The sequence below is a fragment of the Macaca fascicularis genome, chromosome 18 (genome assembly GCF_037993035.2).
Source record: "Macaca fascicularis isolate 582-1 chromosome 18, T2T-MFA8v1.1".
NCBI lineage: Eukaryota > Metazoa > Chordata > Mammalia > Primates > Cercopithecidae > Macaca > Macaca fascicularis.
In genome coordinates, this window is record NC_088392.1 from 65,853,178 (window position 1) to 65,870,840 (window position 17,663).

The 17,663-nt window shown below is 41.5% G+C and overlaps 1 protein-coding gene across 8 annotated transcripts in view; it reads right to left on the reverse strand.

Moving 5' to 3' along the window:
* LAMA3 (laminin subunit alpha 3) overlaps positions 1–17,663 on the reverse strand; it is a 274,694-nt gene that overhangs the window by 54,865 nt on the left and 202,166 nt on the right. For all 8 annotated transcript variants that reach the window (XM_074022716.1, XM_074022718.1, XM_015440095.3 and 5 more), the window contains 7 exons: positions 16,561–16,641; positions 10,991–11,097; positions 6,787–6,837; positions 6,074–6,225; positions 1,152–1,262; positions 934–1,045; positions 537–704 (listed from right to left, as the gene is read on the reverse strand). In XM_074022716.1, the coding sequence (XP_073878817.1) occupies positions 537–704; positions 934–1,045; positions 1,152–1,262; positions 6,074–6,225; positions 6,787–6,837; positions 10,991–11,097; positions 16,561–16,641 (782 nt within the window). The remainder of the gene's footprint in view (positions 1–536; positions 705–933; positions 1,046–1,151; positions 1,263–6,073; positions 6,226–6,786; positions 6,838–10,990; positions 11,098–16,560; positions 16,642–17,663) is intronic.

Consider the following 17,663-nt stretch of genomic DNA (forward strand, 5'->3'; position numbering starts at 1 on the left):
ATGTAAATGAAACATAAATAAATTTTATGTTTAGACTGGGGTCCCATCTCCAAGAGGTCTCATTAAGTCTATGCAAGTATTCCAAAATCCAAAAAAATTAAAAATTTGAAACACATCTGGTCCCAAGCATTTTGGAAAGGGAATCTCAATCTGTAGTAGTGCTAATATCAATTTGTGATTCAAAAATTCAGTAGTGGTGAGGTGACCATTAATAATGATGTAATGAGAAAACTGGAAAGAGGTACATGAGCATCAGAAAAATACAGTTAAGAAGGAAAAAGAGGCAACCATATCTAACTTTTAGAAGAACCTTCTTTTTTTTTTTTGCGTGATGGTAAGCTGTTATATTCTACAGCGCCTTGTTAACCTGGGTCTCCTGGGAGCTACTGATTTTCACCACATGATGCTCTAACAGTAATATTCACTGAAACCATGAGGCCTTCCGCCTGCAACGGAGAACTCTACATTGTACTCTGTACATCGTGTTTCCAATCAATTAGAACGGACTGGATAAAAGAATTTGGGAGCATTCTTACAGAGCTGCGACTCCCTTTTATCAGCTTCTGCTTCTCTCAGGTGCTTTCCAAAGTTCCTGTTCCGCAGTTCCCTCATCATGCGCTGGGCTTCAGCCCACTCTCTGGAAAAGTCACCTGAAGGCACGTTGTTTCCCTCTCCATCTGGCCCCGAGATCTGCTTTAAGAGAACTAGGAAACATCAAGTGGTTTATTAAACTGGGAATTCTGGGCTCCAGTAGGCTACTTAAAAAAAAAGAAAAAAAAAAAAAGGCAGAAACTTCTATGGAGATTTTATATTAGTTTTTTAGTATCATTATGGGATTCTTTTCATAATGTTGAAATCTTAAAGGGAATTCTTTTAGTGTACAATGAAGGTTATGCAACCAAAAGACTAATTGGGCTTAGTAACTCTTCTTACTGTGCACATTCCGGATGACAGTTTTAATCTTCATATCCAGTTCTTTTGCGCTTTGTATTGCCCGATTAACATTGTTGTATAATGTTTGTGCTTTTCTGGAATTTACTTGAGCCTATATGAAAAACAAATGGATTAGCAACAAATTAAGTCAATGAAGAAAGATAAAAATACTTTGAAAGCAAAAAAAACCCCAAAGTTAAATGGACTTAACACATTACCTTTTCTTGCAAAGTCTCAAATTCCTGATTCAAATCAGTCAGTTCTCTTTCCAGGCCTTCTATTTTTGATCCATGATTTGAAATGGTAGAACGGTAGTTGAGCAACTGATTCTGGAAATAAAACACAAATGAGTGTCACTTTACAGTATAAATTAAGACTAAATCCCATCAACCTGGTCAACAGGGTTATAATTGAAGAATCATTTGGCAAGACCATTGTCAGTTCCACACACACACAAATGTGGTTCTTTGAAATAGGTTACATAAGGAATCTATTTTCTGATGTACACTGTGATATGGCTCTAAAATAAAGTAGCAAATGTGAAGAGACAAGAGCTACTTCACTGGAATTAATGACCTAACCTTAGAGAAATGAGGGTAATACTACTTACCTGATTAATTTCCAGATTCTATAATAAATACAGTTTTTTAAAATCTGCAGTTAACCTGACAACACTAAAAGCAGTGCATATGGCTACTTGAATGAAGGAACCATTAAGAATCTATTCAAAGAATCTCATCCAACAGAACCACAGGGAACTCAGAGCTCCTGTAGCTGAACAGCCTCATGTTGCAAATGAGAAAATGGAAGCCCAAAGAAGTCTGACTTGTCCATGGTTGCATAGCTCATCGGTGATTGCTTCAGGACCATAATCCAGATCCCTTGCCCCTTTTTTAGGCTAAATTGCCTCAGTACTCTTAGATTCTTAGATGCTGCTGCACATAATATCTAGAATGATGATTATTTTCAATTTTTTGGAAAAAAGAATTAATATATTGAAAAAGTTTACAGAAAAAATGGTATTATTACCTCAATAAGTATGTCAGAACCAGTGCTGGGTAAAAGAATACAGGCTTTAAATAAAGCCTAGGTCCAAACCCTAAGTCTGCCACATAATAGATGAGCCGCACTAAGCCTTGCTCTTCCATTAGTAAATTGGGGATTATCATATTTAGCTGCAAGGTTGGTTTTGGTGATAAGTGAGCTAATGTATTTTAAAATGTCATGTACACATGGGCATTTAAAACTGTTACTTCCCTTCTTATATGTAATCTTTCTTAATTTTCTCATGTTTGTGTGATATGGCAAGAAGATAGTTCTATTTTAACTTTACTACCGGGAAAGGGAGGCAAGTCATTTTATAGATTGTCAGCAGAACACCTGGATAAGAGGTGGAGTGGGTAAAGCACGGCCTTTAGAATTTGATCGTGATTTGAATTCTTCTAGAACCACCACGATTTTAGGCAAGATGCTCAGCTTCTCCATGCCTGTTTAATGAGAATAACACTAGGTTCCTCATGAGGAGGTTGGGAGACTTGAGTAAAGCCCTTAGCACAGGGTGTGGCACACGGCATGTGTGCAGAACGGTGAAGGCTGCAGGGCTGTGTTGACAAAATCCAAGCAACCCAGTGGCTTCCTTTTTTTTTTTTTTTCCTCAAGACATAAATGCTTTTACCCTCCTCTTCTCCATATTAAGCCTATAAACCTTGGACTAACATTATCCAAAAGGATAGGAAAGAGTCATTTTTCTAGAATAATCTTTTGCTATATATACTCAGCTATAGCCACTACAATCAGTCCTAAACCCAAAAGTACTTATTAAACTTTCCCCAAAGCCTTGTTCACTGTGTCTAGACTACAGCTGATCTCATCTACTGAATTATTTTACTTCAATGAGTGTATTCTTTCATTTCCATGATTTTCAATTGGGTCTTTTCATATCTACCCCTTCTTGTTTGATTTCTGGTGGTTTCCCCCCTCAAATTTCCTAATTTCTTATTCCTTCTATTGGGTGTTATTCTGCAAAGTCATTTTTAGATTGTCCTATTGTTTTCATTTTATCCAAAGTGAACTCATCTCTTGACTGCTGCTTCTGTTGGGCATCTTTCTTATTACTTCTCTGCTAACAATGTTTGCAGGCTCATTCTGGGTGGGAGTTCCCCTTTCTTTGTGCTCTCTGGGCCCTGTCTAGTGCTCTTATGCTTATCACCACCCCTACTCGAGCCTCTGACCCGCAGTCTAGGACCAGGTCTTACTTTGGCAGTTTAGGATTTGTATACTGTCGTGGCACTGACAGGATGTAACATTCCAGCACAGATCCAGGTCCGTAGATGTGTCCCACCCCTGTAGCTTTGCTAGGCTCTCATACGGCCATTACCCAACGATGAGCACTGGGCAGTTTCCAGGCTGCTTTTTAGCTCCCATTCATGGACACAGCATCCCCTATTTCCCCTGAGGGAAATAGGTTCTATTACTTCTTAGGATACCCTCTCAGCCACCTTCCATCTAAGTATACATACAGCATTCACCCAAATGGACTACATTCTGAGCTATAAAACAAACCTCAACACATTTAAAAGGATTGAAATCATAGAAAGTGTGTTCTCTGACCATGAAAGAGTTAAATTAGAAACCAGTAACACAAAGTTATCTGGAAAATCCCCCAATTTGGATATTAAACAACACATTTCTTTTTTGTTTTTGTTTTTTAAGATGGAATCTCGCTCTGTCACCCAGGTTGGAGTGTAGTAGCACCATCTCAGTTCACTGCAACCTCTGCCTCTGGGGTTCTAGTGATTCTCCTGCCTCAGCCTCCTAAGTAGCTGGGACTACAGGCGTGTGCCAACATCCCGGCTAATTTTTGTATTTTTAGTAGAGTTAGAGTTTCACCATGTTGGCCAGGCTGGTCTCCAACTCCTGGGCTCAAGTGATCCACCCGCCTCGGCCTCCCAAAGTGCTGGGAATACAGGCATGAGCCACCATGCCTGGTCAACACATTTCTAAATAACACATGGGTTACAGATATGTCACAAGGAAAATCAGAAAATCCATTGAATTGAATAAGAATGAAAACATAACATTGCAAGGTCTGTGGGATACAGCTAAAGCAGTGCTTAGTGGTAAAACTGATAGGATTATATGCCTGTGTTAGAATCAAGAAAGATTTGAATCAATAAAATAAGCTTAGGAAACCAGAAAATGAATAGCAAGTTTCACCCAAAGCAAGCACAAGGAAGAAATTTAAAAAAGGATAAGAACGGAAATCAATGAAATTGAAAACAGAAAAACAATGGATAAAATCAATGAAATAAAAGGATCAACAACATTGATAATACTCTAGCCAAAATAATTAAGAGAAAGAGATAAGATGTAAATTATCATTATCAGAAAATGAATGAGAAGGCATCTTTATAGACTTTACAAATGTATAAAGGATAATAAGGGAATATTATGAACAATTTTATGTCAATATATTTGGTAATTAAGATGAAATTGACACATTCTTTGAAAGGTACAAATGACCAAATACCACTCAAGAAGAAACACATAGCCCAAATACTGTAGTCTCATATCTATTCTTTGAAAATTAAATTCACGGTTTATTTTTAAAAACCACAACTTCCAACAAAGAAAATTTCAGGCTCACATGGCTTCACTGGAAAAATTCTATCCAACATTTAAAGAAGAGTTAATACCAATTTAACACAAACCTGTGTTTGAGTCTTCTGAATGCAAGACACTGAAATAAACGCTCTATGAGAAAAATTCACCTGGATGTTCAGTAAGTATTGTTCACCTAGATGTGTTAGTTTTGTGTGTTCACAAAAATGACTTTCCACCAGGAAAACTCTTATCTTCATTTGTATCAGAGGAAGGAGGACTGTTGTGGGAAGTCAGGGACCCCAAATGGAGGGACTGGCTGAAGGCATGGCAGAAGAATATAATTGTGAAGATTTCATGGACATTTATTAGTCCCCCAAATTAATACTTTTATGATTTCTTACGCCTGTCTTTACTGCAATCTCTGAACATAAATTGTGACGATTTCATGGACACTTATCACTTCCCCGGTCAATACCCTTGTGATTTCCTATGCCTGTCTTTAATCTCTTAATCCCATCATCTTCGTAAGCTGAGGAGGATGAATGTTGCCTCAGGACCCCGTGATGATTGCATTAACTGCACAAATTGTTTGTGGAGCATGTGTGCTTGAACAATATGAAATCTGGGCACCTTGATAAAAGAACAGGATAGCAGTAATGTTCAGGGAACAAGGGAGATAACCTTAAACTCTGACTGCTGGTGAGCCAGGTGGAACAGAGCCATATTTCTCTTCTTTCAAAAGCAAATAGGAGAAATATCGCTGAATTCTTTTTCTCAGCAAGGAACATCCCTGAGAAAGAGAATGCGTCCCTGGGGGGAGCCTCTAAAATGGTCACTTTGGAGATGGCTGTCTTTTACGGTCATAGACAAAGGGATGAAATAAGCCCCAGTCTCCCGTAGTGCTCCCAGGCTTATTAGGATGAGGAAATTCCCGCCTAATAAATTTTGGTCAGACAGGTTGTCTGCTCTCAAACCCTGTCTCCTGATAAGATGTTACCAATGACAATGTATGCCCAAAACTTCATTAACAATTTTAATTTTGCCCCATCCTGTGGTCCTGTGATCTCACCCTGCCTCCATTTGCTTTGTGATATTACCTTGTGAAGCATGTGATCTCTGTGACCCACACCCTATTCTTACACTCCCTCCCCTTTTGAAAATCGCTAATAAAAACTTGCTGGTTTTACGGCTCAGGGAGCATCACGGAACCTGCCGACATGTGATGTCTCCCCCAGACACCCAGCTTTTAAATCTGTCTCTTTTGTACTCTTTCCCTTTACTTCTCAGACCAGCTGATGCTTAGGGAAATAGAAAAGAACCCACGTTGAATATCGGAGTTTTTCACCTAGATGTGTTAGTTTTGTGTGTTCACAAAAGTGATTTTCCACCAGGAAAACTCTTATCTTCATTTGGATCAGAGGAAGGAAGACAACCCCTGAGCCTTTCCAGGAGTCAACCTCCTCCTTCCTGCTTATGGAGAATCCACTCCCGCAGCATCTCCTCCCCACGTATCTACTCTCAGACGCAGGGGATTTACCCTCAGGTCCTTGGCCTGGGTCTCCATGTGCCTCATCTGCTCCAGAAGCCCCGCGCTGGCACTCAGGCCCTGCAGCTGAGACTTGACCAGGCGGAGCTGCTCGCCCATGGTGGCCAGGTCGTTCAGGAGGGTCATCACACAGCTGTCGCAATCTGTAGGGGCCACAATCAAAGGCAAATGTGCTGCGGGGGGAGCCGTGGGACTGTGAAAAGACTCCAAGTGCTATGCAGCCCAGTTGGCACACACACAGATCATCACAGGTGACAATCACAGCCCTGGTCTTCTCAGGGAAGGATGTGGATTCTGAAAAAAGGAGAGCCCTATGCACAGGGAGCATTTTAGAAATGGATTTTCCATGCAACCTGTTGCTTACTTTATACATGAGGAAAATAATAATAGCCTTCAACTATGGGATGCTTGTGATTTACCAGGCATTGTGATAAGACATTTACAAGCATTTCCCTAATATCCCTATAAGGTGGGTCTAATTATCATGTTAACTTATCAAATGATGAAACTGAGGCTTGGAGAAGCAGGGTCACCCACCGAAGGTCATACAGAGAGAAGCTGATTTGACCCTAAGTAGTCCTCCTTCCACCTCCTCCCACCCTTACTTTCCCAGACTGGAAACTGCATGACCCAGCATGGGGCTCACATATCTTAAACCACACCCCACAACTTGGAAAGGAGGAGGAGGGGCTGTCTTTTCTCACCATCACATTCTTCTGCAGGGCTGCTATCTTTGGGTTCTTGGTTTATGCAGTCTGAAATCAGAAAATAACCAAAGAAGACAATGTTATTAAACTTATTCTTCATCTGCTCTTTAATGTGGTTTTCAGAAAAGCTAGTGTCGCAAGGTTTTATTAGTTTGGTGCAAAAGCAATTGTGGGTTTTGCCATTACTTAAAATGGCAAACCTAATAGACACCCAACTACCCAGCATCGCTAGCTCTTCCTTTTCCCTCCCTCACCCACGCCAGTGCCCAGAAGCTTTCTCATCTCCCAGCAGGCTCACTGCAGGAACTGCTTTTGTGGCCTCCCTGTTATATATTCAATTCCTTCACTACAAAGGTCAACTCGATAAAGGGCCATGTTTTCTTATCAAACCAAGCCTCTCAATCATTCGCATTAGGCCTTTCTTCATTGGAGAGCCTCTTGTATATTCGTGCTGCTTCTGGCATCATTCAAGAACATTGTGCAAACATTCACTGAGCAAATTTAAGCATTTACAGTGTGCCAGAGCCCCATGCTAGCTGCTGGAAATACAAAGATATCAAGACAAAATCCCTGCTGCTCTGTAACTTAACAGTCCCATGAAACACGAGGGCAGACAAGTTACAAAACAGTGCAACAGATGTGGTGATAGTGATGGGCATACAATGTCAGTGGGCCCATGCCACCAGCTACAGCACATATAAACTGAGTTTGTGTGTGTGTGTGTGTGTGTGTGTGTGTGTGTGTGTGTGTGTTTGGCTGGAGGGGAGTGGGAGAGTCTCTCTCTGTTATCCAGGTTGGACCACAGTGGTGAGATACCGGCTCACTGCTATCTCTGCCTCCCAGATTCAACCGATTCTCCTGCCTCAGCCTCCCGAGCAGCTGGGACCACAGGCACACACCACCACACCTGGCTACTTTTTGTGTTTTTAGTAGAGACAGAGTTTCACCATATTGGCCAGGCTGGATAAGCTGAGCTTTGAGATTCTCAGCTACAGTGAAGCCTGCTGGTCAACCCTGGGCATTCTTGACCCCTTCCACGTGTACCCTTTTCCCCATGCTGTGCCTTCTGACATTGACATGTCCTCTCACTTCCCCCTGAACAAACTGTCTACCTTCACAACAGCAAAACTCTATGCTTAACATTTTCCTGGACAAGCTGCAAGAGGCTTTCACATCTGTTATTGTCACCAGCCAATAATATTCCACACTTTGTGTGTATATACAGACATTTTAAGCCACGTTTACTTTTAATTGTAAAAACTGATATAAATTAATTATGGAAAATATGGGGAAGTCAGGAAAATGAGATAAAAGCATCATCCTTGATCTTGCCACACAAAGACAATGTTCCCTTTATAAACATTTGTATACATTTTAATTTATTATATATATCATCATGGGTTCCTTTTTTAAAAAAAAAGCCTTACTCGCTTTTTTTTTTTTTTTTTTTTTTTGAGACAGAGTTTCACTCTTGTCACCCAAGCTGGAGCACAGTGGTGCTATCTCAGTTCACTGCAACCTCTGCCTCCTGGGTTCAAGCGATTCTCCTGCCTCAGCCTCCCGAGTAGCTTGGATTACAGGCATCTACCACCATACCTGGCTAATTTTTATATTTTTAATAGAGATGGGGTTTCCCCATGTTGGCCAGGCTGGTCTCAAACTCCTGACCTCAGGTGATCCACCCACCTCAGCTTCCCAAAGTGCTGGGATTGCAGGCGTGAGCCACCATGCCCAGCCATTCGCTCTTATATGTACATATTGTGATATTTCTATTTCCTCAGTTAGTCTGTAAATGGCTTCTGGACAGCAAGCATGGTCTTGTTTCCTTGACAATTTTCAACAGCACCCTGAATAGTTTATGGGGAACTAGGCTTCTCTGGATGATTGATTTATTAGTGAAATTTTCCCAACAAGCTTGCATTTTGACCACCAAGGAATATGTCCATTATTAGTTGAAGAAAAAAAAAAAAAAGAATAAAAACAACAACAACAAAACTCTAACAGGAATAAGCAAGTCTCATACATGAGCATCTTCTTCCATTTTGGGAACAAACAGTTACTATCCTCATTTCAGGGTGCTGATTTGTGTTACTGGCGTGGGGGAAATGAGGGTTGCAGAGGCATTAGTCTGGTGAATAAGCTGCTAGTGATGTTGAAGCTTCTTGAATACCTCCAGTGACAGGAGAAATGGCCTCCTTTTAAAGCAATCTGTTTCATCTTTAAATATTCGACATTTCTTCCTTAGAATGATTTAAAATAGAGCTCCCTCTTGCTTCTACCCTTTGCTCTAAGTTCTGTCCCTTATATCTCAGAGAACAAGACCAACCCTTTCCCACACGCCAGCCTGACAAACATGTCCTTTCCAGCTCTTTCTTTCACTGCCCTGGCCAATCCTTCCTCATATGACACAGTTCCACATCCCTTCAGAGTCTTACCCTCTTTCTGAACAACTATAGCTCTTCTATTGTCTTCTAAAGACGTCACTAACTCTCACGTGAGGACTTACATGAGCAGTGTGCCATGGACCCCGGCTTTAGACACCAGAACTCAGTGAAAACAGTGCGAGCTATCTTTGGGGCCACACCACGTTCTAACCTACCCTGCACTGACTGCTGATGGCAACCTTAAGCCTTTTTACACCTCCTGCTACTAAGCCAGTTACCACTTACCACATAGCTAAACGTTTATTTATTTTTTCCACTCTACTATAGGACCACACCCTTATCCTTAATATCATTTTGTCTGGTTGAATTGACCCATCATTCCAGACTGTTGAGGCCCTTTTGAATTCTGAATGTGTCATGTGAGGCACTTTCTACTGGAGAAGACCAGGGAATTTCACCCCAAAATATGGCACCCTGGTAGGCTGATTATTTTAAATTGAAGGCCCTTGGAGACCAGCAGATGCCGGAAAAAACTTTACTCTGATACCCACTTATCTTCCCAACATCCAGACTTGCCAAAAATGAAAACAAACTACTTCTGGTTTCTTCCATGAGTTTTCATTAACTTAACTCATATTTCAGGGAGAAAGACTGAAGTCTGTCAACACACCTGGACAGACTCTTGTCACAAAGCATTGTCTGTTCTATGGGCCCAGAAGATTTTGTCCCAGGCCTCACTGTATGTTCTCTGAGTCCATTGAGTCAGTCTAAAAATCATTTACCATTACCCTTAAAATCATCCACATTTCCACATCTCTTTCCCGTAAGAAGAAGGGTACGTAAGCATCTACACCCCACTGGGTTATTGGGTAATCACTGTCCTGTGATTCTCTTGTGTTACACGCATTAAAATAAAATTGTGTATGCCTTTTCTCCTATTAATCTGCCTTTTGTTTGCTGATTTTCTGCAATCTTCTGCAGGTGAGGGGGAAGTTTTCCCTTGGTCCCTTTACTGTTCTTCCCAACTTTGTGCCATCTGATAAATGGGTAGGCATGCTTTCCGTATTTCCATCCAAATAAAAAATGTGGAGCCAAGGATGAAGTCCTGAGGCATGACAATAAATACCCCATTCTAGACTGGCATTAATCCATTTACTCTGCATTCCTTTGGGAATAGTCACTTGACCAGCTGGAATCCACATATCCAGGGTTTAGTTCTTCAACTTGTCCGTAAGTATAAGATGAAAGATTTTATCTAAGTGTTTGGTGTTACACTACATCGATAGCATTTTCCTGATGATTCCTATTAATATTCTGTCAAAGAAGGAAGAGGATAGTCTTCCTTTTTGGTCCAAGTTGCTCCTAATAAACCCATACTAACTCCTGCTAATTATCTTTTTCTTAATGTATAAAATCCACCCCAATTACCCACCCACATCCCAGAACATGTACTGCTGTAAGATAAAGAGTATTTCAATTTCTTAAGACATGCACAGGAAAGCTGACATGACAATATCCCTACAATATCAAAGGGAGATCTCAGCAAAATCACCGAAGTAGGATCTGAAGTTATTTTGATTATGATCAGGTAAGTTTTAAAAACAATTCACTTTTTTAAAAAAAAAGTGCATTGAAACAGGTTACTCACCAAAGCTGAAAATACTATTTAAGCATTTCCAGGGTTGTCAAAACCAGGGGACAACTTGCTGGTTGGAATTGTGTATTACGCATCCTGAAAATGTGTGCTTGGGTTCTGAGGCTGTTAAGTTGTACCAGCTTTATAAATGCAAATTAGCAGGGGTGTGGGTCGACCTTACCTCCAGTCAGGGGATCACAACTGCCCAGCTGGCCATTGTTGTTACAACTGCATGGTTGGCAGCTACCTCCGAATTTCTGGGGATTCCCGAAATATCCCGGTGCACACCTACACAAAATGTAGAGAGGAGGAGAAACACCCAAATAACTCATCGTTTATCCCAACCAATTTTCTCAATCTCTAGCTCTGTGTTTGGGATATTGTAACCCATTGGGAGGAAGACTGACATAGATCTGCAAGAATGAATATTTCTCAATACAGAGATATTTACCCTTGAATTGTCTCACAGAAATAAACTTGAAGTAAGATCCATATAATTTCTAATTTTTTGGATGAGGGAAGACTTTCTTAATATTTTTCCTTCCTTCCCTCCTTCCTTGGATGAGGGAAGACTTTCCTAACCTCCCTCCCTCCCTCCCTCCTTCCCTTCCTCCCTTCCTCCCTTCCTCCCTTCCTCCTTTCCTCCCTTCCTCCTTTCCTCCCTTCCTCCCTTCCTCCCTTCCTCCCTTCCTCCTTTCCTCCCTTCCTCCCTTCCTCCCTTCCTCCCTTCCTCCCTTCCTCCCTTCCTCCCTTCCTTCCTTCCTCTCTTTCTCTGTTGCCCAGGCTGGAGTGCAGTGGCATGATCATAGCTCACTGCAACCTCGAGCTTCTGGACTCAAGTAATCCTTCTGCCTCAGCCTCCCAAAAAACTGAGACTACAGGCACATGCCACCATTCCTGGCTAAATTTTTAATTTTTAGTAGTGATGAGGTCTTCCTATGTGGCCCAGACTGGTCTTGAACTCCTGGGCTCAAGCGATCCTTCTGCCTCAGCTTCCCAAAAAACTGGAACTACAGGTGCATGCCACCATGCCTGGCTAATTTTTAAATTTTCAGCAGAGATAAGGTCTTGCTATGTTGCCCAGACTGGTCTTGAACTCCTGGGCTCAAGTGATCCTCCCGCCTCAGTTCCCAAGGTGCTGGGATTACAGGCACGAACCACTGCACCTGACCTGCACTATGTAAAGTCTGCATAATTCATATTTGCACTAATTGCTGCCGTGCTGTATATAATGATTCTTAAACGACTGAGAGAAGTTACAGCTGCTACCTTTGGCCCTGAGCCTTTGTTCTTCTAGGTAGTATAGTAATGAGAACTCATTCCTGATTTACAAGTTTAAAGATCACATTTCCTTGATTCTTAGACTGTTTAAAAAAAAAAGTCAAATAAGCACACATTAATTTTCCTGGGGTTGGGGTGTCAATTACAATATTTCCATTAACAAAGTTCCACTCCCCATCTAGTCACCTGCAAATTGTCATTAAACTGATGTGTGGTGTCTTATCATCAATGGACTTGATAGACTCAAGGAAATATGGCATTTATCTCATTTCCCAAAATGTAAGCACTGCATCAAAAAAAATTTGGCAATTCCAACACACGTCACCACGTACTTGTAATATACTTCACCAATGTATTACCATGGATACACTGGTGATATAACGTAAAGGATCAGAAAGATCTGGCTGCACTCCTGCCTCCACACTCCACAAGTGTGATCCTGGGCTGTTGCTGTAACCCTCTGTGCTTCAGTTTCTTTACCGGTCCCCCCACAACCCCCATGAAAATATAAGCTCCATGAAGACATGGAGTTTTGGGCTGTTTTGCTCACTGATACATCCTTAGCACCTGGCACATATTCATTCATTTGTTGAATGAATAAATGAGTGGACTAATAATACCTATTTTGCTCAATGAATATAAGAGATCATGTAATAAAGAATCTAGCATAATGTTTGCACATAACAGACTCTCAAGTGTAGCTATCGTTATAAGACATGACAAAATATTCATCTTCTAATTGGCATCATTTGAAATTATTACAAGACAGCAGAAGGCCCATGTACCCCCTAATAATCAAGAAGGTAACTAGGCTGAGGTGGCTTATCTAAGTCTACTAAGCAGGGTGGTCATATACTAATAATAGGGCTTTACTTTGTGACTGGCTTGGTATTCTACCTAACAAATCATGCTATGCAGAAGCTCTGTGTTCTAGAATACTTTATTTTTTTATTTTTATTTTTTTGAGACGGAGTCTCACGCTGTTGCCCAGGCTGGAGTGCAGTGGCGCGATCTCGGCTCACTGCAAGCTCCGCCTCCCGGGTTCCCGCCATTCTCCTGCCTCAGCCTCCTGAGTAGCTGGGACTACAGGCGCCCGCCACCGCGCCCGGCTAATTTTTTTTTTTTTTTTTTGTATTTTTTTTTTTTTTAGTAGAGACGGGGTTTCACTGTGGTCTCGATCTCCTGACCTTGTGATCCGCCCACCTCGGCCTCCCAAAGTGCTGGGATTACAGACTTGAGCCACCACGCCCGGCCTAGAATACTTTATTTTTGATGTCTTTCTTACCTACATCTAAACTTCCCACGTAATAGATGCATAATTACAAAGTACCTTATATTTAAATCACAGAAATATTCAGGAAGTTCGATTCTACTTCTTGCAAAGCATTACTCACTGGTTACGAGAAATAACTGGTTCTCTTATTCTCAATTTATGGTAGTGGCTAAACACAGAGGACTGAAGTAAAACTTCCCGATTTCACGAATGACACTGGTACAACAAATAAAGAGCAGAGAACTAGCTTGTCATCTGTGGCCCTGTTTGGCTGAGGGAGAAGAGGGGGTAAAAACATGTATGGGCTGGGAAGCCTTTGCTAAACCCTCCCCCTGGCTGGCTGCTCTGGTTTCTATCCAGCTAGTCTCCTGCATAATCTATATTCCTACTTTTCACCCTTGACTGTCCTTGTATTTATCATTGTGTAGTTAATCGCGAGTGCCAGGAATGATGTCTGGGTGCTGTGTCTAACAAATGAAAAATGTTGACATCAAAATGGCATTTACCTGTGAAAAAGCTTCAAAAATTTTTTTAAAGAAATAATAGCTTGTTTTCTTGAGACATCAGATATAACAAACATCAGCTGAGAGAAGTACTGTTAATTAAAAATTTTGCCTGCCAAATGGATGTCTCACCGAGCCGGTTGCTGTTTAATGCTTCATTGTTTGTGAAGAGCCATAAAGAGGATGAAATTAGGACACCTCTCCCAGGTGTTGGTCCCCTGTGGCTTTTAAATCTCAGAGCCTAGAATCCCTTCCCACTACCCACATCCTTCTCTTCTCGCTGGTTGGATGCACCTCCTAATTGCAGCTCAACTTAGCCCAGTTCTCCCATCTCTTGCTATTTTAATGGCATGTTTTGATGTCTGTCCACCACTGGACTGGAAAGCCCTTGAGGATGCTGTCTGTGCTGTTTGCTACTGTGCCTTCAGTACTTAGCACTGTGCCAGACATATATATATACACACTAGGACCTCCATACATTTTTCATTGAAAGAATACATGAATAAGTGTGAGGCAAGTGTGAGAAATACTCCTTTTGCTGAAATGGAAAATGGAAAACAGAAGAACCTTCCATTACCATCTTTTGCCATAGAACTGGGCTCCTTAGCTGCTGCTCGGTGTCCCCAGTCTAAGGCAGTCCCCACATCCTACACGCGGCAAGTGTCTTCCAGCCCTGGGGCTTTCCTGCCTCGCTTCCCCAACCTAACCTGCCGTCCACCTCCATCTTCTGGCTCCTCTGGGTTCTAGTCACTCCTTGGACCTACCGAAGTCCTACCTTATCCATAAACATTTCAGATAATCCCAGTCTAGGGTGGTTATGCCTTATTTAAAATCTGGTTGAATTCATTTTCTGGTTAAAAAAATTAGTCAAACTCTTTTAAAGTTTAAACAAAACAACGTAAATTAAAATGATATACAATTTTTCTCTGTCAAATTGGCTTTTTTTTTTCTGTTGCCCGGGCTGGAGTGCAGTGGTGTGATCATAGCAGCCTCGAACTCCTGAGCTCAAGTGGTTCTCCTACCTCAGCATCCCAAGTAGCTGGGACCACAGGCACACACCATCACACTTGGCTAATTAAAAAAAAATTATGGAGATGAGGACTCTCTATGCTGCCCAGGTTGGTCTCTAACCCCTGGATCACATGAAATAATCCTCCCACCTTGGCCTCCCAAAGTGCTGGAATTACAGGTATGAGCCACCATGCTTGGCCCTAACTGGCAAAGATTTAAAATATTGATCCTTTCCAATATCCATTGGGGTAGATAGTCACTCATTTTCTTTTGCTGCTAGTAAGAATATAAACTTTTCTGGAGGTCAATTTTGCAAAAAGTATTAAAATCCTAGAAAACCTATCCTCTGACCCAAGGAATCCACTTCTACAATTATACCTTGAGGACGTGCACACACAAATATTAAGCTGCAAGGATTTAATTTTAGTGTTGCTTTAAATGGAGAACAGTAAAAGGATCTCCAAGACCAAGAATAGGGGATTATGGAAACCCAGTGGAAATTTTTGGTCATTGATGTGATGTTATCAGTGAATACTTATTGATATGGAAAGATATTACTAACATAGTATTAGATAAGAAAACAAGTCAAAACAGAAAGTGAAACACGAATCTACTTTTTTTTTTAAGTTCACACATTTAGAAATGATCTCTAGAAACATACAGCCAGCTTTTTAACAGTGGCTTTCTGTAGACAAAATGATTATGAATAGGATTGTATGTGAACGCGTTTGAGTGCACAGGGCTAGGTAGGGGTGTGGGGGGGCCTCACTGGTTCTCTGCTCCCTTGTATTTCATCATTTTATAATAAATATGTATTGATTTTATGAGAAAGTTATTTTTAATTTTAAAATATGTCAACCACATGATTCACTTTTCATACTGTTAGTTTTCCAACTATGTGTGTGCTGTCTTCCCAGCTAGTTTATAAGTATCTTTTATGACTTTCTCAATACTTGGCAGTGTCCTATGCATAGTCGCTAATCATGACAATTGTCCGTGAATAACTAAAGCTTGGTTCTGTGGCCCTTTGTCATTAATTTTACACTTTCCATTCCACAACATTTATTATTTTGTTTCACAAACATTACTGAACACCTATTATGTGAACAGTACCATGCTTGGAACCGGGGATTCCGAAATAAACAAGACACAGATTGTCCTGAAAGTGTTCAAAATATAGTGTGGGGATAGAGATGTGTGTGTGTGTGTGTGGCTATCTAGGCTAGGGCTGTGGATATGTGTGTGTATGGAAGAGTGTAGAAAGTTGTACATGTGTACAGGTAAGTAGGGATATGTTGGGGGCAGGTGTATGTGGAGATAAGTGGAAGGGACATATAGAAATGGGGGTATGCAGAGATCACTGTGGAGGAGGGGTACGTAGGGAGGTGTGGGGGGTTGAGGTACACAGGGGTGCGTGTTGGGGGGATGTAGGTAAAGCTATGTGTGGGTGAGTGTATGTGTTGTGCCTCATTCTCAGTTTTCTGAAACGTACAAAGCAGGACAGAGAATGATGTTAATGATTTATTAGGTGAGCAGTCTTGTATTTTTCCCAAGAGACCTTTTTCCAGGCCTCAGTCAAACTCCCAGCCCCACCCCTAGCTCTGCGCCAGCGCCTGGCAGCGCCCCACCCACAGCCCTCCCCGCCCCCTCTGCAGGCTGAGCTGGGAGGGGCTCCCACCTCACCTTTCACACTGTGTTCCTATGTACCCAGCTTTGCAGGAGCACCTCACGTCTCCCCCGTTCACCACACAGCCGGTGGCAAACCTTGAAAGAAGACAGAAAAAGGCCCCATTAAAAACACAGATCGATAGGATTTATGCTCGTTATTTTTTACCACAAAGGACTGGCTTGCATTAAGTGAACACTGAAACCCAGGGTCTGGTTACTTTTTGTGTGAAGAAAATTTTGCCCATCAAGACTTGGAGAGATAATGATGAATGATCTCAGCTGACACTGGGCAATTTTGGTGAATAAGGACTGAAGGCATTTATTTGTTCCCTGGGGAAGAGCATTTTTCCCCTTAAGACAGAGCAGAGTAACTCCCTTTGGAAGAGATGATTACAACAGCATTTTTCCAGGAATAACAAGGAAGGAGTAAAACAAGTCCAGGCAGAAAAAAGAACAGAGTTCTGATTCTTTAAAAAAAAAAAAAAAAGTTCTCCTTGTTGATTCTAGTTCTTCTCTATCAGACACATTGCCTTCTGGGAAGAAAAGTCGGTGGGGAGGCCAAGCCCTGGAGCCCCCTAAAGACTCACAGAGGACACTCACCTGCCTCGGCATTTCTGTGGGCACAATCATTGCTGATTCTCGCTTTTTTTTCAAACCAAGTTGTGGAATTTTGATCCCTTCTCTTTTAGCTCTAAAGTGGTGATATTTTACACTTGATCTTAGCCAAAAGGCTGAGAAGCAATAAGTGATGATATTTTAGAAGCAGCTTTAAACACACACACACACACACACATACACCCAAAGAGACCATGAAAAAACCCTGTTGCCTTGCAAAGTATCTCCATCTGCCACTGGACATGACACTGATGCCATCTGAAGGAATATTACTCCATTCGCTGGTAAGAGAATGCCTGTTTAGGAAGCCTCTCAAGGCACAGTTAGACATTAGTCAGCACTATTAATATTGCGGGAAGGAGAAGTAGATAAAAATAGAGTTTTACTGATAAATCCAAAGACCTACGTGTTACTTCAACTGCATGGAAGCTGGAAGCTGACCTTGATGCTACTATGCTTTGCAAACGAAAATAAAACACTTTTTCCAAGCACCCCAGTGGAAA